The sequence below is a fragment of the Pelophylax lessonae genome (genome assembly GCF_965119305.1).
Source record: "Pelophylax lessonae genome assembly, chromosome: 4".
NCBI classification, from domain to species: domain Eukaryota; kingdom Metazoa; phylum Chordata; class Amphibia; order Anura; family Ranidae; genus Pelophylax; species Pelophylax lessonae.
The window spans coordinates 536,542,138-536,566,587 of NC_138771.1; the positions used below are offsets into that span (position 1 = coordinate 536,542,138).

General features: G+C 47.0%; 1 protein-coding gene across 8 annotated transcripts in view; it reads left to right on the plus strand.

Annotated features, from left to right (window-relative positions):
• Positions 1-24,450, plus strand: part of AAK1 (AP2 associated kinase 1) — a 256,640-nt gene that overhangs the window by 78,546 nt on the left and 153,644 nt on the right. For all 8 annotated transcript variants that reach the window (XM_082254799.1, XM_082254800.1, XM_082254801.1 and 5 more), the window contains exon 4: positions 11,452-11,594. In XM_082254799.1, the coding sequence (XP_082110925.1) occupies positions 11,452-11,594 (143 nt within the window). The remainder of the gene's footprint in view (positions 1-11,451; positions 11,595-24,450) is intronic.

The following is a 24,450-nucleotide window of genomic DNA, read 5'->3' on the forward strand; positions in this document are numbered from 1 at the left end:
AGTACTGTATGTGGCCGGAGGTCTGGGGGCACTGGTGACACTCCCAGTTGGGAGGGATGGATGTAAGGCGCATTCGGAAGCACCCGGAATTGTCCACAATTCCTCAGTGTGTCCCACTTCCCCAGGAAGCTCTGGGAGCCACCAGTGTCCTCGGACCTCTGGCCCCGTACAGTACTGTATACACCAGCGGCTTTACATGGATAAGCACCAGACACTTTTTTTTTTTTTTTTTACAAAAAAGTGTATTGCCCCAGGAGTTCTGGCCACGTAATGTATACACCATACACTTTATACTGTACTGTATTTTGTATTGCCGTTATTTTTTTATTAATGGTTGTGGAACGAATCATCTGAGTTTCCATTATTTCTTATGGAGAAACTCACTTTGATATAAGAGTGCTTTGGATTACCAATATGTTTCCGGAACCAATTTTGCTTGCAATCCAAGGTATTACTTTACAAGTTCACCAAGTCTGCTGATTTTGTTGTTATTTTAGTTTGGTGATTACCATTATCTGATTATTTTAATGTATAGGCTTTTTACAGGCCTACCCATTTATATAATTAGAACATACACACCTTGAGACGGCGCCAATCGGAATATGAAGTGCAACCTATCAATAACCGCAGCCTCTTTAAATGTGGTAAACACAATAAACAAAATTAATATTCAAATAAAGTGAGGCGCAGTTATGCAAATATAATAAAATATTCTATTTCATTTTCTACTATTAAAAATTATGTAATAAATGAAAAAACAGATTAGTGCATATATTTGTGTGCTCCACAAAATCTCTTAAAATTTGTTATAGACATAAATGATACACAAAATCAAAACACAATTTCCAGCAAACAGAAGTTCTAGTAGTTGTGACTTCTATGACAAGGTCACTAACACATTCGCTATGTGTATATGCAAAATTTACATATTTACAATTATCACAGCAAAAAAAAAAAAAAATATCCTGTATATCAGTGAGTCCCCCAAAAAATATAAATAAAAACTCCAATATATATAGTGTGACAGTCCTCTAAAAATAGTGATGGTTTCTGCAACCAATAATCCGTGAATAGTGCAATATTGGTGCTCTTCACCAAAAAAACAAGTGCTCCGCCATGTGCAGATAATATACCACAGTCACCAAAGCCTCCCAGGGACCATAACCCGTCTTATGGCAAATGCAACCTAATGCAAGATTCTTCCAAAATTGTAGGCAATCCACATGAAGGAGCTTTTCTCCCCTCAGATAATTGATGGCAATAGGTATAAAAAAAACAAATGACAAAATGATCGTGCAACACCGTTTAATAAAACCACAAAAAAATTAAAAAACAACAACTCTGCCGTAGTTGCGCTTACATTAAAAAGAGTCCCCCGACTGGCACCAGCTCAGTAGACACTTATAATGCCCTTAGGCCCCTATAGCCATGTAAACCAGGAACTCACTCTTCTTTGCTGTTAGCAGTAGCTCCCCGGCTGGCGTGTGTTCCACCGCTCCCGGAAATGACGTCCAATGTGTGTCCACAAGCTCTAGGCAGCAACCCAATCTCAGTGCATTTCGCCTATAGAGGCTACATTAGGAAATCATTTATATAATCTACAGTGATTATTTAGAGCATATTTTACTATAATTTCTGTCTGCGCCACCATAACCCTCCTGAGGTACTTAAACTAGCAACATTTTTAAAGTAACTGGGTTGCTGTGGTTCCTCATAGTAGCCCCTACCTCACCACAGGATACAGCAGTATGGTAGGTGTAAGCGGATGGAAACACTAGGGGTGTGTGTGTAGGGGTAATGACAGTAATCTGACACTTCTGAGAGTGTCGAATTCCATAGGATTTTCAGCAGCTTTTAAAGCTTGCCATACATTATGCATTTCTTTTTCTTTAAACAAGGGATTGAAATCGCTCGATTTCCCTCATTAACTCAATCGGTGTTGATGGTGGAATCCCTCCCGCGGAGCTATTGTATTCTGGCAGCGAGAGGTTTCCCATCTATCTAAATATAATGATCGAATTAAAAAAAATCTGCCAAGCTGGTTGTACTGAAGTTGATGGAAACATTGGCTTCCGTACAACCAGCCTGCGCATACATGGATCGAAATTCAGCCGGATCCTCTTAAACTGGCTGAATTAAGTCTTGACCATAGCAGAGTTCAGTGGTGAGGGCAGCATGAGAGGGGGGTATTCCATGTTTTCTTTGCTGGGAGACCTTTATTTGGAAGATTGACTTTACCGGCAGTCACTTAAAACATTTGTGGAGCTTAGCTTTAAGGGTCATATATTTATGTAGGGAGAAATGTTTTTTTTTTTTATTTGCTGTAATTGTGGCCCCCTCCTTTTTTTAATATTTTTTGTATTTCCTCTGCCAATATGGGGTAGGAAGCGTGGGCCTGACACCATCGGTAATGTCTCTTCAGAAATCTGCCTTTCTGCTCTTGTATCTCCTAACTGGCAAGGCAAATTGGATCTTCATAAGCAAACTTTCTGAAATGTATATACAGCATAATATTTCTGGTAGTTATAATTTGGGGATAAGACGTATTTTCGTTTTTGAAGGAAAACCTACTTTGGGGAACATTTATTAAAGCTGTATTCCAAATCAACATATGTGCATTTTGAATGGATATACTGTATGTTAGTGTTAATATTTTTTTGTGACCAGGGCAACAGTTGTAGTTTTGTGTGATTGTGAAGCCAAACAGTGACTGTTTACCTCTTTTCTCTATTGTGCCTCATTTGCAATCACTTATTTATTGTGGTTGTACTATCCTTTTATACACAATTCTAAATGGTGGTGCACCAGAATTGAAAATTCTGGTACCGAAACTGAAACCAAAAATTCAGGATACACTTGGCTGAAAGCAGAAACAGACAGTTTTTATTTGTTTAATTACATTTAATGTGGCTGCCGATTTGGCATTGAAGTCAGTGGGGCGCGATTTGGCATTGAAGTCAGTGGGGCGCGATTTGGCATTGAAGTCATTAGGACACAGCATGCCATTATCGGCACTTTTTAGAACGCCGATAACCCTATTTTCGGCCAATATATCGGAGCATCCCTAATTCTTAGAACCTGTTCACACCAGCAGACACACGTTAGGGTGCACATAACAGGTACTGCTGTGCATTGGGCACACGCTCTGCAATCTGTTGCTACAGTGCATAGGTCACTTCAGGCTGGCCCCTTTTGCAGGTATAACTATGTTAAACAATAAAGTGCCTGTACTGTGTAGGCCTCATGCACACTGGACATTTTCATTATAACAGCTTAAAACGCTGCTATTTGCCGTTTTATCAGCGTTTTTGAGCCATAAGCTTTTGTGGGAGTATAGTTTCGGTAAAAAAAAATAAAAAAAATGCTACAGCTGAAAAATGCTACTGCAAAAAAGCTGAAAAACTCCTCCCACAGCTTTCTACTGGCATTTTGAAAACGTCCAGTTTACATAAGGCCTTAAAATCTAGTCTGAACCGGACACATAGACAACAATTGTTTTCTCTTTGCTCTTGTATGTCTGTGTAGATTAATGTACCTGGTGTGAACAAGCACTTAGTAATGCCTATATTACTCATAAAGCAGGCTGGTAAATGTGTTTTCTCTGTCGCTCATTGACAGACGCAGTCCTCTTTGATTAATATCAGTAGGGTTATACTGCCCCCTACAGGAGTAGGACACTAGGCAGGAAAAACGTTCTGGCCACACCTTAGGGGCAGTCCCAGAGGGTATATCCTCTCTCCCTGCTACAGGATGTCAGTTTTTTTCTGCCTAGTCAGGAGTAAGGACCTAAGTTCCTTGCTGGGATCTCTGGTCCTGGCAAGCTTTTTTAGATAAAACTTTTTTAGTTCGTTTTTTCTCTCCAGTTTTTTTGTTCCTGTGAGATCTTCAAGCAATTATGCTGGAGCTGGGCGACGGGCTGGATGTTGAGATCCAGTGGTCACCCCAGCCAGCCTACGAGCGCGTGCAGGCCCTAGCTCCGCGCTGGGTCGGCCGCGACATAGTCCCATTGGACGGGGACTGGCCCTGCGAGTTAAACGTCTCGCCAGGTCGCCTACGACCAGTCAGAAACTGAGTCACGGCGTCCATATTGGTCGACAGCCCCCCCCCACCTCGGTGGAGAGGGGTTCTGTTAGGAGTGGGTGCCCGCCTGTTCCGGTATGGTGAGTAGAATGTTCCCCCTCCCCCCTGTCGGGTTTTGGGAATAGATGCGGGCCCTTCTGTGGATGGTCGGACCCTCATGATCCCGGGTCCCCTCTATCCTGTGACACACTCCACATATCTCCCTCCTTGCAGGTATACCACTCCAGGAGGCTTGGTTTGGGAGCTGACTATCTACATAAGTCACTGCAAGGAGCCTGCATTATAAAAGGAAGGAGCCATGACTGAGCTCAGTCAGGGATGGACAGGGCGCCGCTGGCGTTACTGTTTGAAAATAGCCATGCAGAGGGGTGATACGGTCAAGCACCTACCTATTGAATAGCGATGCAGGCCGCACGGACCGCCAGCCTTCCACAGGCCGCACGGACCGCCATCCTTCCGAAGGCCACGCGATTCTTCTGCAAGCCGCCATCCCTCCGCAGGCCGCACGGACCGCCATCCCTCCGCAGGCCGCACGGACCGCCATCCTTCCGCAGGCCGCGCGGGGCCGCCATTTTGGCGTAGCCTAATGTCTCCTACATGGGGGTGGCCATCTTGGAGACACCCAGCTACCTCGTGGAGTAGCGGTGGGAGTGCCGGAAGGCGTGTAAAGGGGCGGAGCCGCCTCCTTTACCCGGGTAAATCGATTCACAAGACTTCCTGTTCTGTAAAGGACAGCGCTGAGAGCAGTTCGGTAGAAGCTTCTGTGCATCACGTGGTGAGCCCTTGGCGTCTCTCTCTCTCTCTCTCTGTGGGGGTCCGAAGCAGGTGTCACTGAGGGGCGCTGTTGTGCTGGGGGATTACACAAAAAAAAAAAAAAGGTTTTTCTTTTGCAATCCTTGGTTGCTGGCAAGTGTTCCTGGATTTATCATGGAACCTGCTACACATGTATCCCCACCTGATCCCCTCGAGGTGGCCGCAGGACCCTCCAGTTCCCCACTTACTATTGATGCATTGTCAGCGGTTTTGGAGTCTTTTGTATCCCGGGTGGAGGTGGCCTGTCAGGGACGGGGCGCAAAGAAGCGACCCCCGCCTACCCCTATTTCATCTGATACTTCAGATACAGATTCTGAGCCTGTCGCAGCAGCTGCAGGTCCCTCTTCTGGGGCTAGTGTCTCATATCCCGTCTACTCGGATAGTGAGGAAGACATTTCTCCCTCCGCTATAGCGCAGGATGAAGCATTGGTAGATGCACTTATTGTGTCTGTGCGGGAAACTTTAAGACTTGAGCTTATACCTACGGAAGCTGTTGATACTGAAATTGCTTTTGGTACTCGCAAGCCTACCAAGATGGCAAAGGTGTTTCCTTTTCCCAAATGTTTTCAAGATCTAATTAAGGAAGAATGGGTCCGTCCAAAACGAGCCCCTGGTATTTCCAAACAGATTGCTAGACGCTATCCATTTGAAGAATCTCTCCTTAATAAATGGACGGTTCCACCGTCGGTGGATTCACCGATTTCCAGATTAAATAAAGCTACGGTTATCCCGGTGGAGGACGCTCCGTCCTTTCGGGATCCAGTGGACCGTAAAGCGGAATCTATATCCCGCTCGATATTTTCCCTGATAGGGTCAGCCTTAAAGCCAGTGTTCACCATTGCTCTGGTTGCACAAACATTGACAGAGTGGACCAAGTTGTTACGCCGAGATCTGGAGGGGAGAAGTCTCCCCCCGGCAGTATCGGACTTGCTGGAGCAGATGGTACAAACGCTACAGTTTGTCTGTGACGCCGCCCTGGACGCCGCTCCATTAATGGGGCACGTATCAATCTCGGCGGTGGTCCTTCGGCGTATGCTGTGGTTAAAATGCTGGTCGGCGGATCAAGCTTCCAAAAAAGCTTTGACTAATCTCCCCTTTCAAGGGGATCGCCTGTTTGGTGCCACCTTGGATGAGATCATCAAGGGTATCACTGGTGGCAAGAGCACCTTTTTACCACAGACTACTAAGGGGAAAGGACCTCGTCGCAGACGGGGACCTTCCTTTTCCGCTCATAAGAAGTTTTTTCGCTCTTCTGGGGCGGGGGCGATAAGGCAAAGTCCTCCAAAGCCCCCTGAGGGGGATTCAAAGGGTGCTGGTCAAGTAAACAAAGGTCCGGCCCTGCCAGACCTGAAGATAAGACCAATACAGCCTGAAGGTGCGCCCCCACCCATATCTGGGGTTGGGGGACGTCTTCACCGGTTTCCGGACCCATGGCTCTCCAGGATTCCAGACAAATGGGTTCAAGAGGTCATACGGTCGGGATACAAGATCGAGTTTCGATCGCTTCCACCGGTGTGGTTCTTCCCTTCCAATATCCGACTATCCCCGGACCGCTTAGAAGCTTTGCGGGGGGCAGTGACGGATTTAATGCAACAAGGAGTGGTGGTCCACGTTCCTTGGACAGAACGTTTTCAGGGGTTCAATTCTAACCTATTCACAATACCCAGAAAAGAGGGCAAGGTGCGTCCAATTCTGGACTTGAGAGCACTCAATCTTTTTGTCCAGGTACAAAAATTCAAGATGGAGTCCATTCGCACAGTAGTGGCCTCCCTGCATCAGGGGGATTATCTGGCGTCCATAGACATCAAGGATGCCTATCTTCACATTCCCATTTATGCAGGACATCAGCGTTTTCTTCGCTTTTCCGTGGGAGAGAACCATTATCAGTTTGTGGCGTTACCCTTTGGTCTCGCCTCTGCTCCCCGGGTCTGTCTTCGCAAAGGTCTTGGCCCCAGTTTTGGCACTGTTGCGACAGCGGGGCATATCGGTTCTAAGCTACCTAGACGACCTTCTACTCCATGCGGAGTCTCCGCAGGCTCTGTTACTAAACTTGGAGATCACGATGATCTCTTTGGAAGAGTTCGGGTGGCTGGTGAACCGGCAGAAATCATCCCTGGTCCCTACCAGGAGACTGAACTATCTGGGCCTAACTTTGGATACGTCCTTAGCAAAAGTGTTTCTCCCGGTGGAGAAACTCAGGAAGATTCAGTCGGCGACTCAGTTATTATTGACTGTCAACTGGCCTTCTCTGCGGACTTGCATGGGGGGTTCTGGAACCGGAACCGGAATCCCGATTCCCTGGACAATCGGATCCGGCTGAGCGAACGGACCAGGGAATCTCTGGTTTGGTGGCTTCAATCACCAATGCTCAGTCAGGGGAAGTCATTTATTCCAATCTATTGGACGATTGTCACCACGGATGCCAGTCTGTCCGGGTGGGGTGGGGTTCTCGGCAGACGATCTGCTCAGGGGCTCTGGTCCCTGGAAGAATCCAGGTTACCGATTAAATGTATTGGAACTGAGAGCGATCAGACTTTGTCTGATTCACTGGACCGAGCAGCTCCGGGGCAGCCCGGTGCGGATCCAGTCGGACAATGCCACGGCGTGGCTTGCGTCAATCACCAGGGGGGCACCAAGAGTGTCCTGGCGGCCATGGAAGTGGCCAGCATCTTTCGTTGGGCGGAACGATTTGTTCCAGCCCTCTCCGCGGTATTCATTCCGGTGGCGGAGAATTGGCAGGCAGATTTCCTCAGCCGCCAGATTCTGGATCAAGGGGAATGGTCTCTTCATCCAGTGGTATTTCACCAACTGTGCCTTCGTTGGGGCACCCCGGATGTGGATCTGTTGGCATCTCGGCTCAACAGGAAGGTGCGGAGGTTTGTAGCTCGCTCCCGTGATCCTCTAGCGGACGCCGTAGACGCGCTGGTCGCCCCGTGGGGGCAGTACCAGCTACTGTATGCCATTCCTCCTCTCAAATTGCTGCCGAAACTTCTTCGCAGGATAGAGGTGGATTGAATTCCAGTTATCCTGGTAGCTCCGGACTGGCCTCGTCGGACCTGGTACGCCGACCTGGTCAGGCTGGTCGCAGACGTTCCTTGGCGACTTCCTCTCAGGGAGGATCTGCTGTCTCAGGGACCGATCTTCCATCCTGCTTTACGATCGCTGGCTTTAACGGCCTAGCTGAAGGACAAGGGGTTGTCAGCTTCAGTTATTCCTACTCTAATTAAAGCAAGGAAAGCGACTTCCAGAAAAGTCTATCATCGCACATGGAAGTCCTATATCGCGTGGTGTGAATCCCTTGGGTTTCCTCCACGTTCCTACTCGGTGGCCCGTATATTGGCTTTTCTGCAAAAGGGGGTTGAGCAGAAACTGTCCTTGAGCACTATCAAGGGTCAGGTTTCAGCGTTGGCAATCTTCTTTCAGAGTCCTCTGGCTACTCATTCCTTGGTGCGGAGTTTCATCCAGGGGGTGCGACACCTGGCTCCGCCGGTGTGCGCGCCCTTGCCGCCCTGGGATCTTAATTTGGTGTTGTCGGTTCTTCATAAACCTCCCTTTGAAAATATTAGGGAGATTCCCTTGCTTACTTTATCCCAGAAGGTGGCCTTTTTGGTGGCTATCACTGGCCGCATTGTCCTGTCGTTCCCCATATCTGGTGGTTCATAGGGATAAGGTGGTTCTTCGTCCGAATCCATCCTTCCTTCCTAAGGTGGTTTCAGATTTCCATCTAAATGAGGATCTTGTGCTACCTTCCCTGTGTCCTAAGCCCATTCATCCTCGGGAGTTTGCGTTACACTCCTTGGATGTGGTTCGGGCGACCAGGGTGTACTTGACTACTACGGAATCTTTCCGTAAGACGGATTCACTGTTTGTGATCACGGATGGCCCTAGAAAGGGGTTGCCTGCATCTGCCGCGACTATCTCCAGATGGATCAGACAGACGGTGGTGCAGGCTTATTCTATTAAGGGTCGGGTTCCTCCGTTCCCTGTTAAGGCGCACTCCACTCGGGCGCTTAGTGCTTCCTGGGCCTTCCGCCATCAGGCATCAGTGGTTCAGGTTTGCAAGTCGGCTACCTGGTCGTCGGTTCATACCTTTTACAAAATTTTACAAAGTTGATGTGCTGGCATCGGCGGATGCCTCTTTTGGCCGCTAGGTTCTGCAGGCCGCTGTTTGAGGAGACCGTTGGTCTACCTCGAGGGTTTGTTGGGTTCTTCACTTGGGTCTCATCTTTTTGCTCGATGAGTCCTTGATGCTTCTGGTTGGCTCCGGTTGGGCCTTCTGGATTGGATTTTGGTTTCTGTTATCCCACCCCTCATTTGTGGCACTGCTTTGGGACGTCCCTACTGATATTAATCAAAGAGGACTGCGTCTGTCAATGAGCGACAGAGAAAATTGGATTTTTTGTAAGAACTTACCTTAAAATCCTTTTCCCTCTATTTTGAGTTGGGTTGGGTTAAATTCTCTGACACTGCTTTGTGACATAACTGACATCCTGTAGCAGGGAGAGAGAGGATATACCCTCTGGGACTGCCCCTAAGGTGTGGCCAGAACGTTTTTCCTGCCTAGTGTCCTACTCCTGTAGGGGGCAGTATAACCCTACTGATATTAATCAAAGAGGACTGCGTCTGTCAATGAGCTTTAGAGAAAAGGATTTTACGGTAAGTTCTTACAAAAAATCCAATTTTACTGCTACAAGGCTGCAGCTGTGCGGCGGATCATGTGTGTGTGCGTGTGTGTGTGTATGTATGTATGTATGTGTATATGTGTGTATATATATATGTATTGATCGTCCAATATATATATATATTTTTTTTAACACCGATACCGATATTTTGGTTATCGGATGTCGAAATTGGTCGATATGGTGATATCTTAAAGACTCGAAACCCCCCCTCTGCACTTAAAAGCATTCCAAACGCCAAGTTTCGCTGTTTTGAATGCTGTAAGTTTTTTTTAATTCAGCGCAGCCTGTATCCGGAAGTGATGTCATGACATCACTTCCAGGTGCTCGGCGGCGCCGAATTATAAGAAATGGAGACCCGGTCAGACGGCGGCGGTGCAGATGGAGACCCGGTCAGACGGGGGCGGTGAAGGTAGGATGCCCGGATCTCCCGGCGGGACAGGAGACCCGTCGAGCCGCGGGAGGGGTGGGGAAGTCCCCTCCCGCTCCTTGGAATGACAGCCGAGCTACTTAGTTGTATCGGTTGTCATTACAAGACAGCCGACCGTCGGCTATGGGCACCGGTACCGGGGTGATGCCTCTAGCTGCAGGTATCACCCCGGTACACGCACTCTCCCGAAATATCGGCAATATCGGTAAATCTAAAGGTCAATTCCGATATATCGGGCAAAGTGCATATCGGTCCTCGATAGATTGGCTTTGTATGTATGTATGTATTTCCAGACTTCCGCCTGCAGTGTGTGATAATTCACAGCAGAAGCCGATCTGCAAGTGACAGGCACTCAATGTCATCTGGCACCCGCTGATCATCGGCAATACACCGAGAACTGAGATATGCCTATGTAAACAAGGCGGGAAGGAATGGATTCTATGTTCCGGCAAAGACTAGAATCCATTGCTTCCCCTAGTAAAAGCAACACACACACACACTTAACCCCTTCTTACCTAGTGTCATTTGTACAGTGACAGTGCATACTTTTAGCACTGATCACTATATTAGTGTCACTGGTTCCAGTCAAAGTGTCATTTAGTTTCAGAATGTCCGCCGAAATATTGCAGTCCTATTATAAGTCGCTTATCGCCGTCATTACTAGTATAAAAAAAAAAACAATTCCTAAATATATCCCATAGTTTGTAGTTGCTATAACGTTTACGTAAACCAATCAATATATGCTTTTTGGGATTTTCTTTTTAATCAAAAACATGTAGCAGAATACATATTGGCCAAAATATATGACTAAATTTGTTTTTTGTTTTTTTCATTTGTTTAATAGCAGAAAATAAACCTTTTTGTTTTTTTCTTTCAAAATTGTCGGGTTTTTTGTGTTTAGCGCAAAAAAACAAAAACTGCAGGGATTATCAAATACCACCAAAAGAAAGCTCTATTTGCGGGAAAAAAAAAGACAAATTTTATTTGGGTAATCTTCACAGCCAGCTGCCTGCTGTGCATGCATGAGCAGCGCTCTTTGTGAACGATCCCACAGTCTTCTGGGACCCGTTATGTGTCCCGAGGGGGGGATTCCAGTGGATCCTACCGGAAGTAGGAGCGTGTGTACCTATCAAAACCAGGTGGCCGCGCCCCACCCCCTCCTTTCATATAACGAGTCACGTACTTTGCAATTTTTATGATTACTGTGCACATTCTATTTATACCTGGGGGCATATTTATAAAGCAGTAAATGGAACATTCATCAAACATTAAATGCAGGTGAACCAACTGCCGTCATTTAAAGCACATACCCCAGCAAGCTCACCTGCATTGAATGGCAGGTGAATATTACATTTATTGCTTTAGGAATATGCCCCTTGTGAAGGGGGTACAGAATGTTATAATTCTCATTTTCTAAGAGATTAACAGCAGTTTTTTTCTATTCTACAGGAGGGCAAGTTGTAAATCTGATGAACCAGCGTCTGCAGACTGGGTTTACTGAGGCCGAGGTCCTACAGATCTTCTGCGACACATGCGAAGCAGTGGCTTGCCTTCACCAGTGCAAGATTCCCATCATTCACCGAGATCTCAAGGTAACAAGGGGGTCTTGTCTGCTTAACACCGTATCTTATGTTAATAGGCTTGGTTATGTTCCTGTGGGAAACAAATCCTTCTAGCTTCTGTTTTATTTGGATTGTGTGCCTATCTCTGGAATGCTTTGACTGTTTATAAAGATGCTGTGGCCGTCCCCTTGGCTTAATGTTCTCACAGTTTAACATAGAGAAAATAAAGAAAAATGGATTCCCCTGGACTCTCATCCAGTGAATTGGCACAAGAATATTAGGAATGCTTAAAGGCATAGTCCACTTTTGAAAAAATTTAATAAATATACTCACATTAAAAAAAAAATGAATGCGTTTATTAAAACAACTCTGGACCACCCACAGTGTATCGAAGCCGCTACTTTGACATTTAATACTGGGGTTATGGCAGCAGATGGCTGCCACATTTATTTTTACACAGCAGACGGTCCACTTTAACATAAAAGTGGTCCCAGCAGCGAAATCACCACGGGATCACTTTTCTGGGCAGCGGAAGAGGTACCCACCCCCCTCCCGCCACTTCCAGGTTGTTTTTCCCGCTTACCGGAGCTGTTGTTAGTGGGTTAAACGATCAATCCCCTGTGCGGATGGGCAGGAGGTCGAGTGAGGGCAAGAGAGCCCCCACTCGACTTTATGCCCTTGGAGGACCGGAGTGACGTCAAATGTCTTAAAGGCCCATTTTTTTTTTATTTTTTTGGGGGATTTTAAGTGTAAATGTGAGATCCAAGGTCTTTTTGACCCCAGATCTCACATTAACCACTTACCGCATAGTAATGTACCGATACGTCGGTAGACTTTGCGGGGTTATACCGGGATGATGCCTCTAGTTAGAGGCATCATCCCAGTACCGTGGTTTGAAGCCGACGGTCGGCTTTCCGTCGGTAACGACCGATGCGGCTTGGGAGCCGCTCGATCGTTACCCGGGGGCGGGAGGGGACGTCTCCCCCCCCCCCCCTCCCGCCGCCTTCCGTGGCTTTGCTCGGGGCTCCCGTCCCACCGGGAGCCCCGAGCACCCAACCGGCACGTCTGCCGGCTGGATGGAGTCCCGATGAATGCCGGAAACGGCATAGATCGGGTCTCCGATGACGTAACCCGGAGGCGGCGTCCATGACGTCACTTCTTTATGTGCTGCAAAAGGCGGCAGTTTTGAAAAAGGCTGTATGCAAAATTGCCATTTTCGGCATTTTGCATACAGGGAAGTGTAGTGGAGGGGTCTAGGGTCTTTTAGACCCTCGATCCCTCCATAAAGTGTACCTGTCACTACATATTGGTGTCACAAGGGATGTTTACATTGCTTGTGACAGCAATAAAAGTGATCAGATTTTTTTTTTTTTTTTTTTTTTTAAAAACTGTAATAAAGTTTAAAAAAAAAAAAAATAAATAGGAAAAAAAAAAAAAATTTAGTCGCCCCCGTCCACGTTAGCTCGCGCACAAAAAAAAACGTATACGCAAGTCGAGCCGCGAATGAAATCGCTGTTCAAACCACACATGTGATGTATCGCCGCGATCGCCAGAGCGTGGGCAATAATTTTAAAAAAAAGAGCTACACTCTACCTCTAAACTGGTAACCGTTAAATAAATTTAAAGCGTCGCAGATTGAGATCTCTATTGACCGTACTTTGTCGCCATCCCACGGGGGGGGGGGGGGGCGCAATTTTAAACCGTAACATGTTGGGTATCTATTTACTCAGCTTGACATCATCTTTCACAATATACAAAAAAAATGGGCTAACTTTACTGTTTAGTATTTTTTAAATGCAGTGTAAGGTGATTTTTCAATTTTTTTCCAAAAAAATGGCGTTTTAAAGACCACTGCGCAAATACCGCGTGACAAAAAATTTTGCAATGACCGACATTTTATTCTCCAGAGTCTTTGCTAAAAATATATATATAATGTTTGGGGGTTCTAAGTATTTTTCTAGGAAAAAATACTGGTTTTAACTTGTAAACAAAAAGTGTCCGAAATAGGGCTGGGGCTTAAGTGGTTAAAGAGGCCATGTCCTGTTTGTTTCTATTACAAGGGATGTTTGCATTCAATTAAATTATTATTATTTTTTTTTTTAAGGGACAGTGTAAAAATAAAAAAAAGTAAAATAAATAAGAAAAAAAAGAAAGTGCCCCGTCCCTCCGAGTTTGCACAGAAGTGAACGCATACGCAAGTCGCGTCCATATATGTAAACTGTGTTCAAACCACACAGGTGAGGTATCGCCGCGATCGTTACAGCAAGAGCAATTATTCTAGCAGTAGACCACCTCTAACTCTAAACTGGTAACCTGTAGAAATTTTTAATGTGTCGCCAATGGAGATTTTTCATCAAGCATAACATGTTAGGTATCCATTTACTTCCCATAGCGTTATTTTTCACATTATAAAAAAAAATTGGGCTAACTTTTTAATTTTAAAAAAGTGTATTTTTTTTAAAAAAAATTGTGTTTGTAAGACCGCTGCGCAAATATCGTGTGACATAAAGTAGAGCAACGATCTCCATTTTATTCTCTAGGGTCTCTGCTAAAAAAAAAAAAAAAAAAAAAAAGGGGGGGGGGGTTCCAAGTAATTTTCTAGCAAAATTACTGGTTTTAACAAAAACTTGAAAAAACAATTGTCTGAAATAGGCCTGGTCCTTAAGTGGTTAAATGTTGTACAGGCTCCTGCATTGATTACATCCCAGGCCCAGGTCTGTTTGGAGATATGAACCTTCTGTTAAGGGACCAAAAGAAGTAAACCATGTACTATAAGTGTGGTAAGGTCCTTGTTCTTGTGCTGGCGCTCTGTGGGTCCCCTGCCATGGTGGTAATCTCGCCGTTTACAGTTCCCTCTGAAAAGATTTGTGAATAGAGCGGAGCCACTCATATTTTCTACAATTACAAACAACAACGTGGTCCAAGGATAAGCATCCAGCAATTCAGGTAAGTGGGTGGGGTGGGGGTGGTGGGTTAGCAAATGCGACTATTACACCCTAAATATGGGTGTGACATGAAACATGGTCCCAAAGGTGGACTAAGTTTAAGCCATCAGGTTATATACTGCCATCAACAGGAGGTTGACGTATTCCTTTCCCTTAATGGTCTTAAAGAAAGAGGTTTTTACGTTAAGATCAAAAATCCTATTTAATTAATCCTCCATTGAAAAAAACTGAAAAAATGAAAAAAATGAATCCTCCATTGAAGAACACATGAATATTAAGAATTCTCCAACCTCCTCTAGACGTCAGGATAACCAGACTGTTTAAGAATTCCTGTGTCCATCAATGGACTTCATGATGCCCATAGTTTTTTTTTTTTTACCTTCATACATAGAATATATGAAGGTAAAAAAATTGCGTGCCTTTACAACCACTTTATTTATTATTCTTATACAGGATTTATATAGTACCAACAGTTTGCGCAGTGCTTTACAATTTTAGAGAAGACAATACAGTTACAGTACAATTCAATACCGGAGGGATTGGAGGGCCCTGCTCCTTGGAGCTTACAATCTAGAAGGGGGGGTCATGTGAAACAAAAGGCAATAACTGTGGGGGGTGAGCTGATGGAGAAAATGGAAGTATAGTTTTTAGGTGTGGGTATGATGGCTTCTCCTGAAGGAGCTTTTCAGGGATCGTCTAAAAGCTAATAGAGTAGGGGATAATCGGATAGATTGGGGTAAGGAGTTCCATAGGATTGGAGAGGCTCTGGAAAAGTCCTGGAGGCTTCTGCACGTAGGGTGTCGGAGCTGGCAGCTTTGTCTTGTTGTTCACCTTGATGGTTCATGGAGATAAAGTGGTGCTTCGTCCTTGTCAGTCGTTCCTTCCTAAGGTTGTTACTGGTTCCCTTGTAAATGAAGACATAGTGTTGCCTTTCCCTTTGTCCTAAGCCTAGGAATCCTAAGGAGATTGCCTTACATTTTCTGGCTGTGGTTTGGGCGTTCAGGGTGTACCAGGCAGCTACCGAGTCGATAAGGAAATCAGACTCGCTATTTGTTTTTATGGATGGACGTCACAAGGGTTTTGCCGCAACCATTTCCAGATGGATCAGACAGACGGTGGTGCGGGCCTATTTAATCAAGGGTCAGGTTTTCTTTTCCCTGTTAAAGCACATTCTACGTGGGCGCTTAGTGCCTCCTGTGCCTTTTGCCATCCGGCATCAGTGATGTATGTTTGCAAGGTGGCCACTGGTCGTCTGTGCACACTTTCACAAAATTCTTACGAAGTGGATTGGCAGGTATCTGCAGATGCTGCTTTGGCTGCAAGGTTTTGCTGGCTGCTGTTTGAGAGGACTAGTCCTCTTTGAGGGTGTATGTTTCAGGTTAGCTATAGTTGTTCCTGGTTGAGCTCTTGTTACCTGGTTGGCTAGGTTAATCCTTTGGGAATTTATTTTTGCTGTGTTTTTTCCCACCCCTCATGTTTTGACGTCCCAGTGGTCAAGAAGATTCTGGAGCTGTGTCCATCAGTGAACGAAAGAGAAAATTGGATTTTTGTCTTACCGTAAAATCCTTTTCTCTGATGTTTGGCTGACACAGCACCCACCCCTCTATTGAGTTGGGTTATATTTCTTCTGACACTGCTTGCAACAAAACTGGCCTATAGTAGGAAGTGGGAGTATATCCCCTGGGATGGCCCTATAGGCGTGTTAAAGCTTTTTCCTGCCTAGTGTCCTACATCCTCTGACAGTCACTGCCCAATGGTATTAGCCTTCACTAATGGGTAATGGCACACTATGCAGGAGCAGGCTAGGCAGATAATTATCAGGTTAATACAAAATAACTGTTATACCTCAGCACGCCACTAGGGGGCCATCCCTCAGCCATTATCCAGAACCCAATCTAATATTACCTCAGTTTGAAGCTGCCTAGCGTCAGGAGTAGAGCTAGGTCTTCCCTGCTGAGACCTAGAGTCTCGGTTTTCTTTGTTTTTTTTTTTTTTTTTTTCCTGAATTTGTGTTTTTTCTTTACGCAATATATTTTTATTTTCTCTCACTATCACTAGTTAGTCAGGGATTCAGACTGGGTATCATAGATCCTTATGGAGTCCCAGCCTGCCATCGAGTGTCGCAGGTTACTGGTACGCCCAGGCCTCGCAACGTCCGCGCCCTTCCATATGGGGACGAGCCTGCTGAGCTTCGCTGAGGATGTCTCAACCCGGATCGACCGCGTGTTGCCAGCGTCCCTCCATGGCTGACTGCACCCCCACTTAGGGTGGAAAGTCTCCCATATCTGAGTGGGGCCCACTTCTGGACTGGTGAGTACTGATACCCCCTTGTCCCTGGGGACATTTCGGGGGTTGTGGGCCCACTCATAGGGTATAGCAGGGCTGGTGGTCTCTGTAGGATCCCTCTTCTGGCCGGGTTGTGGGCTGTCCTTCCCTCCCTGCTCCCGCTGGGGACGCTGTATGGGGTGCTGCCGGGGTCTCTCTGGGGTCCCTGATGTTGGCCAGAATGTGTTTTTACACTTATTTTGCCGCTGTTTGGGGCAGCCGCCATGTTTTATGGTGGGCAGAATCTAAGCCCTGTGTAAGGACAGCAGCCATATTGGGATTCTGCACATGCTCCCGGTCGGGCGCCATCTTGCATGTTGGCAACATGCCTAGTAAGGGCAAGCGGCCATTTTCCCTGTGACTTTTGTCATTGACTCCAATAGGCACCTTTTGTCTGGGCTCGAGGACTGGGCCTCTAGCGATGTGAGGTCACTTCCTCCTTCATCACAGTTTCTCCTGTGTGAAAATGTGCTGACAGGCTGGGGATTTTTGCTAATCCCTCTGTCATTTTTCAACCAAAACGTTTTTCACTTGTGGCTAGTGTGTTTTCACAAGGGGCTCTTTCTGTTAGTGCAGATTGCGGGAGGGGGGTCCGCGGGAACCGCCGATTTAAAGTGCCAGCGTCCCTTTTTCATTTTAAGGCAAAAATGGACTCCCAGGATGTAACTCCCCTGCAGACTTGGTGGGGGCTTCGGGTACACCTGAATCCTCTTCCATGGCCCCATATCTGCTGCTCTGGCAACTTTGGCATCCCAGGTGAATGTGCTGATGTCGGCACGCTCCTTCATAAAAAAAGGCCTGTGCTCTCCCAGTCCTCTGACTCTGAGCCTGAATTGGTTGCCACGGATGATGCCCCCCCCCTGAGGGGACCCGGTCCTCCGCTTTGAGAGAGAAGAGGGGGGGGGGGGAATCTTCCTCCTTGGTAGCGCGGGAACGCGCTAGGATGGATGCTCTCATTGACGTCATAACAGAAACTCTCAATCTTATCGATGAGCCAGCTCAGTCAAGTAAGCGGTCCGTTTTGTTCGGGTTCCACAGACCCCAGAAGTCGGGTCAGGCTTTTTTCCTGCCCGGAGGATTTTCACGAGTTTGTGAATGACCAGTGGCGGCGCATTTAGCACATGTTGGTGCCTAAGCGTTTTTTCCATCCACTCTGCGTTTTTTGGAGGCGGTAAAAGAATGTTGGACGGTGTCCCCAAGCCGGGGATCACACTGTGTCTAGGCTGAATAAGTCCACCTTGCTACCAGTAGAGGATTTCACTGTATTCAGGGATCCGGCTGATAGGCGTGTGGAAGCGTTTGCCCGCCACATTTATCTGGTGGCGGGTTTCCCTGTTGAAACCTGTGTTTTGCCTCAGTGATGGCCTCTCAGGCGCTCACGACATGGGGCAAGGGGCTTCGCAGCCGGTTCAGCTAAACCACACTGCAATGTTCCTTGTGCGACGCGGCCTTGGACGTGGCCCCGTTGGTCGCCCGGTTGTCGGCGGTGGGGATTGCGATCCACCGCATTAGCTGGTTAGCGCAGGTCGGTTGACCACGTGTCCAAAAAGACGATGTCTGGGGTCCCCTATGAGGGGGGGTCGTCTTTTTGGGGTAACTCTCTAGATGAGTTGATTAAGGGGCTCACAGGAGGTAAGAGTACTCGGCTGCCCCAGGTCACCAAGGGTAAGCCCCCCGCACGCGGAGGGGGTTCTCCTTTTAAGAATCAACATGATTGCTTTTCGTGCCTTTAGGACGCAGGAGAAGGGTAATCCCTTCCGACTTCCCGGTGGCCGCGAGAAGCCATGGTAGGGTTAGCCAAAGGCTGGTCAGTCTGGTTCGGCGGCCCAGTCCACCTCTCCCTGAAGGGACGCCCTCCTCGTCGGGGTGGGGGGGGACGTCTGCTTTCTTTTCAGGAACCCAGGTTGTCCGGCATTCAGGACAGGTGGGTTCACAAACTGATTCGTTCAGGGTGCAAGATCGAGTTTCGATCTCGCCCCGCAGACAGGTTCTTCCCGTCCATTCTCCAGCTGTCCCCTGATCGTCTCAGCGATCTCATTGGGGTTGTGTATGATTTGCTTGCCCGAGGAGTCATTGTACCCGTTCCTTTCGGGAATGATTTAGCGCACAGTGCCTCCGATTATGGACTTGTAGTCCCTGAACCGCCTTGTGCGGGAAGTTCAGGATGGAATCCATCCGGTCGGTGATGGCCTCGTTGAGGCCTGGGGACTTCCTGGCATCCATCGACTTGCGGGATGCGTATCTCCACATCCCTATTTTAGAGGGTCATCAGAGATGTCTCTGCTTTGCGGTGGCTGGGGAGCATTACTAGTTCATGGCATTGCCTTCCGGTCTCGCTTCGGCTCCCAAGGTTTTTCACCAAGGTGTTGGCTCCGGTTCTAGCTTTACTGCGTTTACGGGGCATTGTGGTCCTCGGTTACCTGGACGACCTCTTGTTAAGGTTGAACTCGTGTGATCTTGGTGAAAGATCTGGCCATGACGGTTCAGACACTACAGAAGTTCGGGTGGACCGCCAATTTTCAGAAGTCAACACTGACTCTCTCTACTCGTTTCCAGTACCTAGGGATGGTCCTGGACTCTGCTCAATCTCAGGTCTTCCTTCCGGACGACATACTCGGGACTCTGCGGGAGGAGATCAGAGCTCTCAGGAACGACGATCTCTCCTCTTTGTGGACCTGCATGCGGGTTCTGGGCCTGATGGTCTCGGCCTTCGAAGCAGTTCCGTTTGCTCAATTTCACACCAGGTCTCTGCAAGTGGAGATCCTGGACAGGTGGGACAGGACACCTCAGTCCTTCGGTGCAGTCGGATCTCCTGTGGTGGCTCCGGCCGTAGTCCTTGACACAGGGTCGGTCCGTCCAACCTTTATTATGGACGATTGGCACCATGGATGCCAGCCTGTCGGGCTGGGGAGGAGTTCTAGGCATGCTTTGCGCCCAGGGGACGTGGTCGGCGGGGGAGACTTCACTACCGATCATTGTCTTGGAGCTCCGAGCGATCAAGCTTTGTCTGTTCCGGTGGTCATCTCCGCTTCAGGGGTGTCCGGTGCGGGTACAGGCGGACACTGCCACGGCTGTGGCTTATGTCAATCACCAAGGGGGCACGAGGAGTGCCCGGGCAGCCAAGGGAGTGGCCGAGATTCTTTCCTGGACCGAATCGCATGTACCTGCGTTCTCGGCCATTGTCATTCCAGGTGTGGAACACTGGCAGGCGGACTATCTGAGTCGCCAGACTTTGAACCGAGGGGAATGGTCCCTACGTCCAGAGGTGGTTCACCTCCTGTGCGCCCGGTGGGGGACCCTGGACGTGGATCTGTTCGCGTCCCGTCTCCACAAAGAGGTGAAAAGGTTCGTGGCCAGGACTCGCGATCCCCTGGCAGACGCCACGGACGCTTTGGTGGTGCCTTGGCACCGCTGTCGGCTACTGTATGCCTTTCCTCCGATTCAGCTGTTGTCCAGGTTCCTCGGCAGGTTGGCGTCTGAACGGATGTCAGTCATTCTGGTGGCCCTGGACGGGCCTCGCCGGTCCTCGTATGCGGACGTGGTTCAGATGGTTATCGAACCTCGCTGGCGGCCTCCGCTGCAAGACGATTTTTTTTTTCTTTCCACCTCAATGAAGAAAATGTTGTGTGCACGATCCTAGCATCCTAAGGAGTTTGCCTTGCATTCTCTGGATGTGGTCCGGGCAGTCAAGGCTACCTGTCCGCCACAGAGTCGATTCGGCAGTCTGATTTTCTATTTCTTCTTCCTGAGGGACCTCGGAAGGGATCGGCCGCCTTCGCAGCGACCATTTCTGTGTGAATCAGACAGACGATTGTTCAGGCCTTTTCCATCATAGGTCAGGTTCCTCCTTTCCTGGTAAAGGCCCATTCTACTCGCACTGTTAGTGACTCTTGGGCTTTTCGCCATCAGGCGTCTGTGGCTCAGGTGTGCAAGGTGGCGACCTGGTCGTCCGGGCTCATTTTCAACAGTTTTCCAAACTTGCTGTTTTGGCATCTTCGGATGCTTCCTTTGGCCGCACAGGTTTGAGTGCGGCAGTTGTTCAAGGGGACATTATTTTTACTGTCCCTCCTTATGGGGTGTTCTTTTCTGGGTTTGTTCCAGTTTTTTCCTGTGGGCTCATGTTGTTTCTGGCCCGGCTATTGCCGTTATTTTCTACATTGGTTGCGTTGCTTTCCCACCCCTCATACCTGCACTGCTTTGGGACGTCCCATTAGTGAAGGCTAATACCATCGGGCGGCGACTGTCAGAGGACGTAAGAGAAAATAGAATTTTTGTAAGAACCTACCGTAAAATTCTTTTCTCTGAGTCCTCTGACAGTCGCCGCCCCCGCCCCTCTGGTTTTTGGATCTGGGGGTTCTCTTCTCAGCGCCTCAACCACAACGTGTGGGACAGTCAGGGACTGTGGGCTCTTCTGCTCTGTTGTGGGTGGGACTGGAGGAGGCAATGACGTCACGTTGAGGCGCTCAAAACCTCATTGGCTGGAAGCGCCTGGCACGGCACCTGTCCTGGCACACTGCTGGCAGCCAGGCCACAGCCTCATTGCATTTGTGATCCAGGTTGGCGGGGTCTGGTGGAAGTGAGCATGATCAACCAATCTAATTTGCGCACAGGCCAGGCAGCACAGATGACCGTGTCCGTGTGAGGCCTGCACACTTGCACAGTGAGTGACACAGACAATCAGAACTATCCCGACGGAGCCGCAAACATCATGAAGGATCCATCCATCCGGGCCTGCCTGCACCCTCCCTAGGCAGCAGTGCCCCTAGACGGCTGCCTAGTTTGCCTAGCCAGAGTGTTGGGCCTGCCTAGAAGTACTGGGTGTTATCCTTACATCCTGCAGCTAGATTAATTAGCAGGGATCGAAAGAAAGGGTAGTATGTGCTTCTAGGGAGAGGGGATTAGTGCAAACTTGTTGATATGCCCTGCATTTGCAAAGATTCACTTCACAGAGGTTTAGGTTAACCCTTTTATTTTCTTTAATAGGAATCTGAAGAAACTTTCCTGAAGATGGTGTAATTTTCTGTTTTACTATTTTATACCATTTACAATACCCACAATATACTATTTTATATGTCCATTCCACTTTACGGCTTTCCAGGGTCATACTTTTACAAAACTGAAGAAAAACCAGGAGAGTGTATTGGTGAAATGCAGTGAAGAAAATAATTATTGATTTTGATGAACTAGTAGTAGGCCGCTGGTGTCTAATCTCCTCTTATGCCAGTCTTTTAGTCAGTGAGTACTTCCAGTAGTCACATTCCGCCGTCTTAATTCCCTTTATTTACTCCAGAGCTCTGAGTGCTGTCATCTCTAGAAGAGATTAACAGGTCACATCTGTGGTGGATTAATACATTAATCCTTTGCTCTCTTTGAGTGCTACTGGCTGGGATTGGCTTTCTGCTTGTTTGAAATGTGATAGAAGCACAAATTCTGACACTGTTCAAATGGCTTCCTGACTCAATATGAGGCAGTTATCGGGCGTGAAATCCCTCTTATTAGTGACACTAGTGGGCTGCAACAGTTTAAATAGGCAGTTTGGAAGGATAAAAACACGGAAGCTGCCATTGCTAACTAGCAAGTGTGTACTCCGAAGCTGTCCTCCTTTTTCCTACCTAATGCCGATTCACTAGCCTGGAACAAGCATGTATAAACAGGTGTTGAGGCGGGTGACATCCAAATACTTGTATCGGGTCAGTGATCAAGGCTCATATTAGATAGCCAACATGGTGATACCTTTACAGAAGCAGAATTAATAAATTTGTGTATATGTTGTCATTTGGTGTTTGTGCCTGAACCCTGGATAGGTTTCTTCTTTGTCATTCTGTCACTGGCAGTTGACTGTCAAGGGAGCATTTTTTATCCCTTCCTTTTTCCTTTAAAAATTAGCTAATTATTCCAATGAAAATAAGGACAGGAAATGAGAATTGAAGGAGCTTTCATAAATATTTGGAAACAATAAATGTATAACTAGGGAAGGCCATAGATAGCTTTAATCCTAAAGCGTAGCTCCACTTTTGTTGAGGAAAAAACATTCCCCCCCTGGGTGATCTATGTACATTTCAAGGATTATAACAACCTTTATTGCAGATTGTAAAGATATCCCATACTGGACACTTGAAAAGCTGTAGCAAAGGGCCCACATTGTTCAGTCATTATAGGTCAGCCATGACATTCTTGCAGAACAGTTATACACATAGTGATATTATCCCCCTTCCCTCCTCCTTTCATTCATGGAATGCATAGGTTTTACACTTCAAAAGAACCATTATCTTAACTCTGAGACATCAAAAACCAGCACCTAGGCCTGTGCAGAGCTGTAAACCGCTAATTGAGTCCTGGCAGGATGTCGCTTTCTTCCGTCCAGGGCTATCGTAAAGCTTTGACGAAATCCATTAAGCATAACCAGAACTAATGGGGATCGTAAAAGGCAACCATAGAGCCCTGCCCAATTCAAAACTTAAAAACACACATGATTAATAAACTCAGATAGGAACATGACACAATAATATTAATTATAAATTGTGGTTAGAAATGTCATACTGAATGAATTAAGGTCATACATGACCATACTAGCACATATAGAAGTGAAGATAGCTGTCAGATATTTCCTGGGTGACAGGTTTATCTGAGATATTCCGTGTTTAGTATCCTTGGATGTGAAATTAAATGTTGAACGATAATCTATCAGTTTAAAGAATGTAACCGGTACGTATTGGAGGCTATGAATAGTGGTATAAAACTGTCCAAAGAGGAGGGACCTGGTGTTGTCATAAACTAAGGACAGCCCCTGGACACTCTTGGTCAGGAGCATCTGTCAACACCCCTGCCAACATCCCAGAGAAAAACTGTAACCTAACGAGTTGACAGTCCTCATGGTACCATAAAAGCAGTAACCTCTATCAAGTTTGAGAACCGATACCACCTGGCTCATCGACTGAACTCTGATAAAACCCAGGACATTGATTGCAAATATCCTTCCTCTTCAATTCTACCTTATTTTTCTATTGCTGAATTATGTCTCTATTTCTTTGAAACACCTTTTTTCTGTAAATATTTTATTTGCACTAACTTCGACCTTTTCATTATTAAAACCATATTTTGAAAAGTGTTAACCTTGTCCCTAAGCTCTTATTGTAAGCTAACAAAGAACCTGTCTCTTTGACGAGTGCTACTGTATAGAATAAATCCTATGAACATACCTGTCTGTGGTGACAGTGTGTGTTACAGATGATAATTTGAAAATCATAATTGATATAGCTAGAATTACAAGTTTCCTCCTGCTCGGACAAAACTAAGGTGGTATAATTGAAAGGGTTAATTGCTTAATTAGCCCAGTGACAATCGCTATCATCCTGCTGGCACTTAGATTGTGGTCCTGCGAGCTGGAAAATCTTTGTGCAGGGTGCAGCTGAGAGTGGCATTGTTACGTAAGTGACAGCAGGGTGTGAGGTTGGCTGGTCACAAATTAGTGAGAGGGACGGTGATCTGATACCTGCATCTGTCACCTACCTTTTGTTGTTCTGAAAAAATCCCTGTGTGTTTCTGTCTTTATGTGGGAAAGTGAGTCTAATACGAGTGGTTTCATAATTATCAATCAGCTGTACACCTGTAGGACA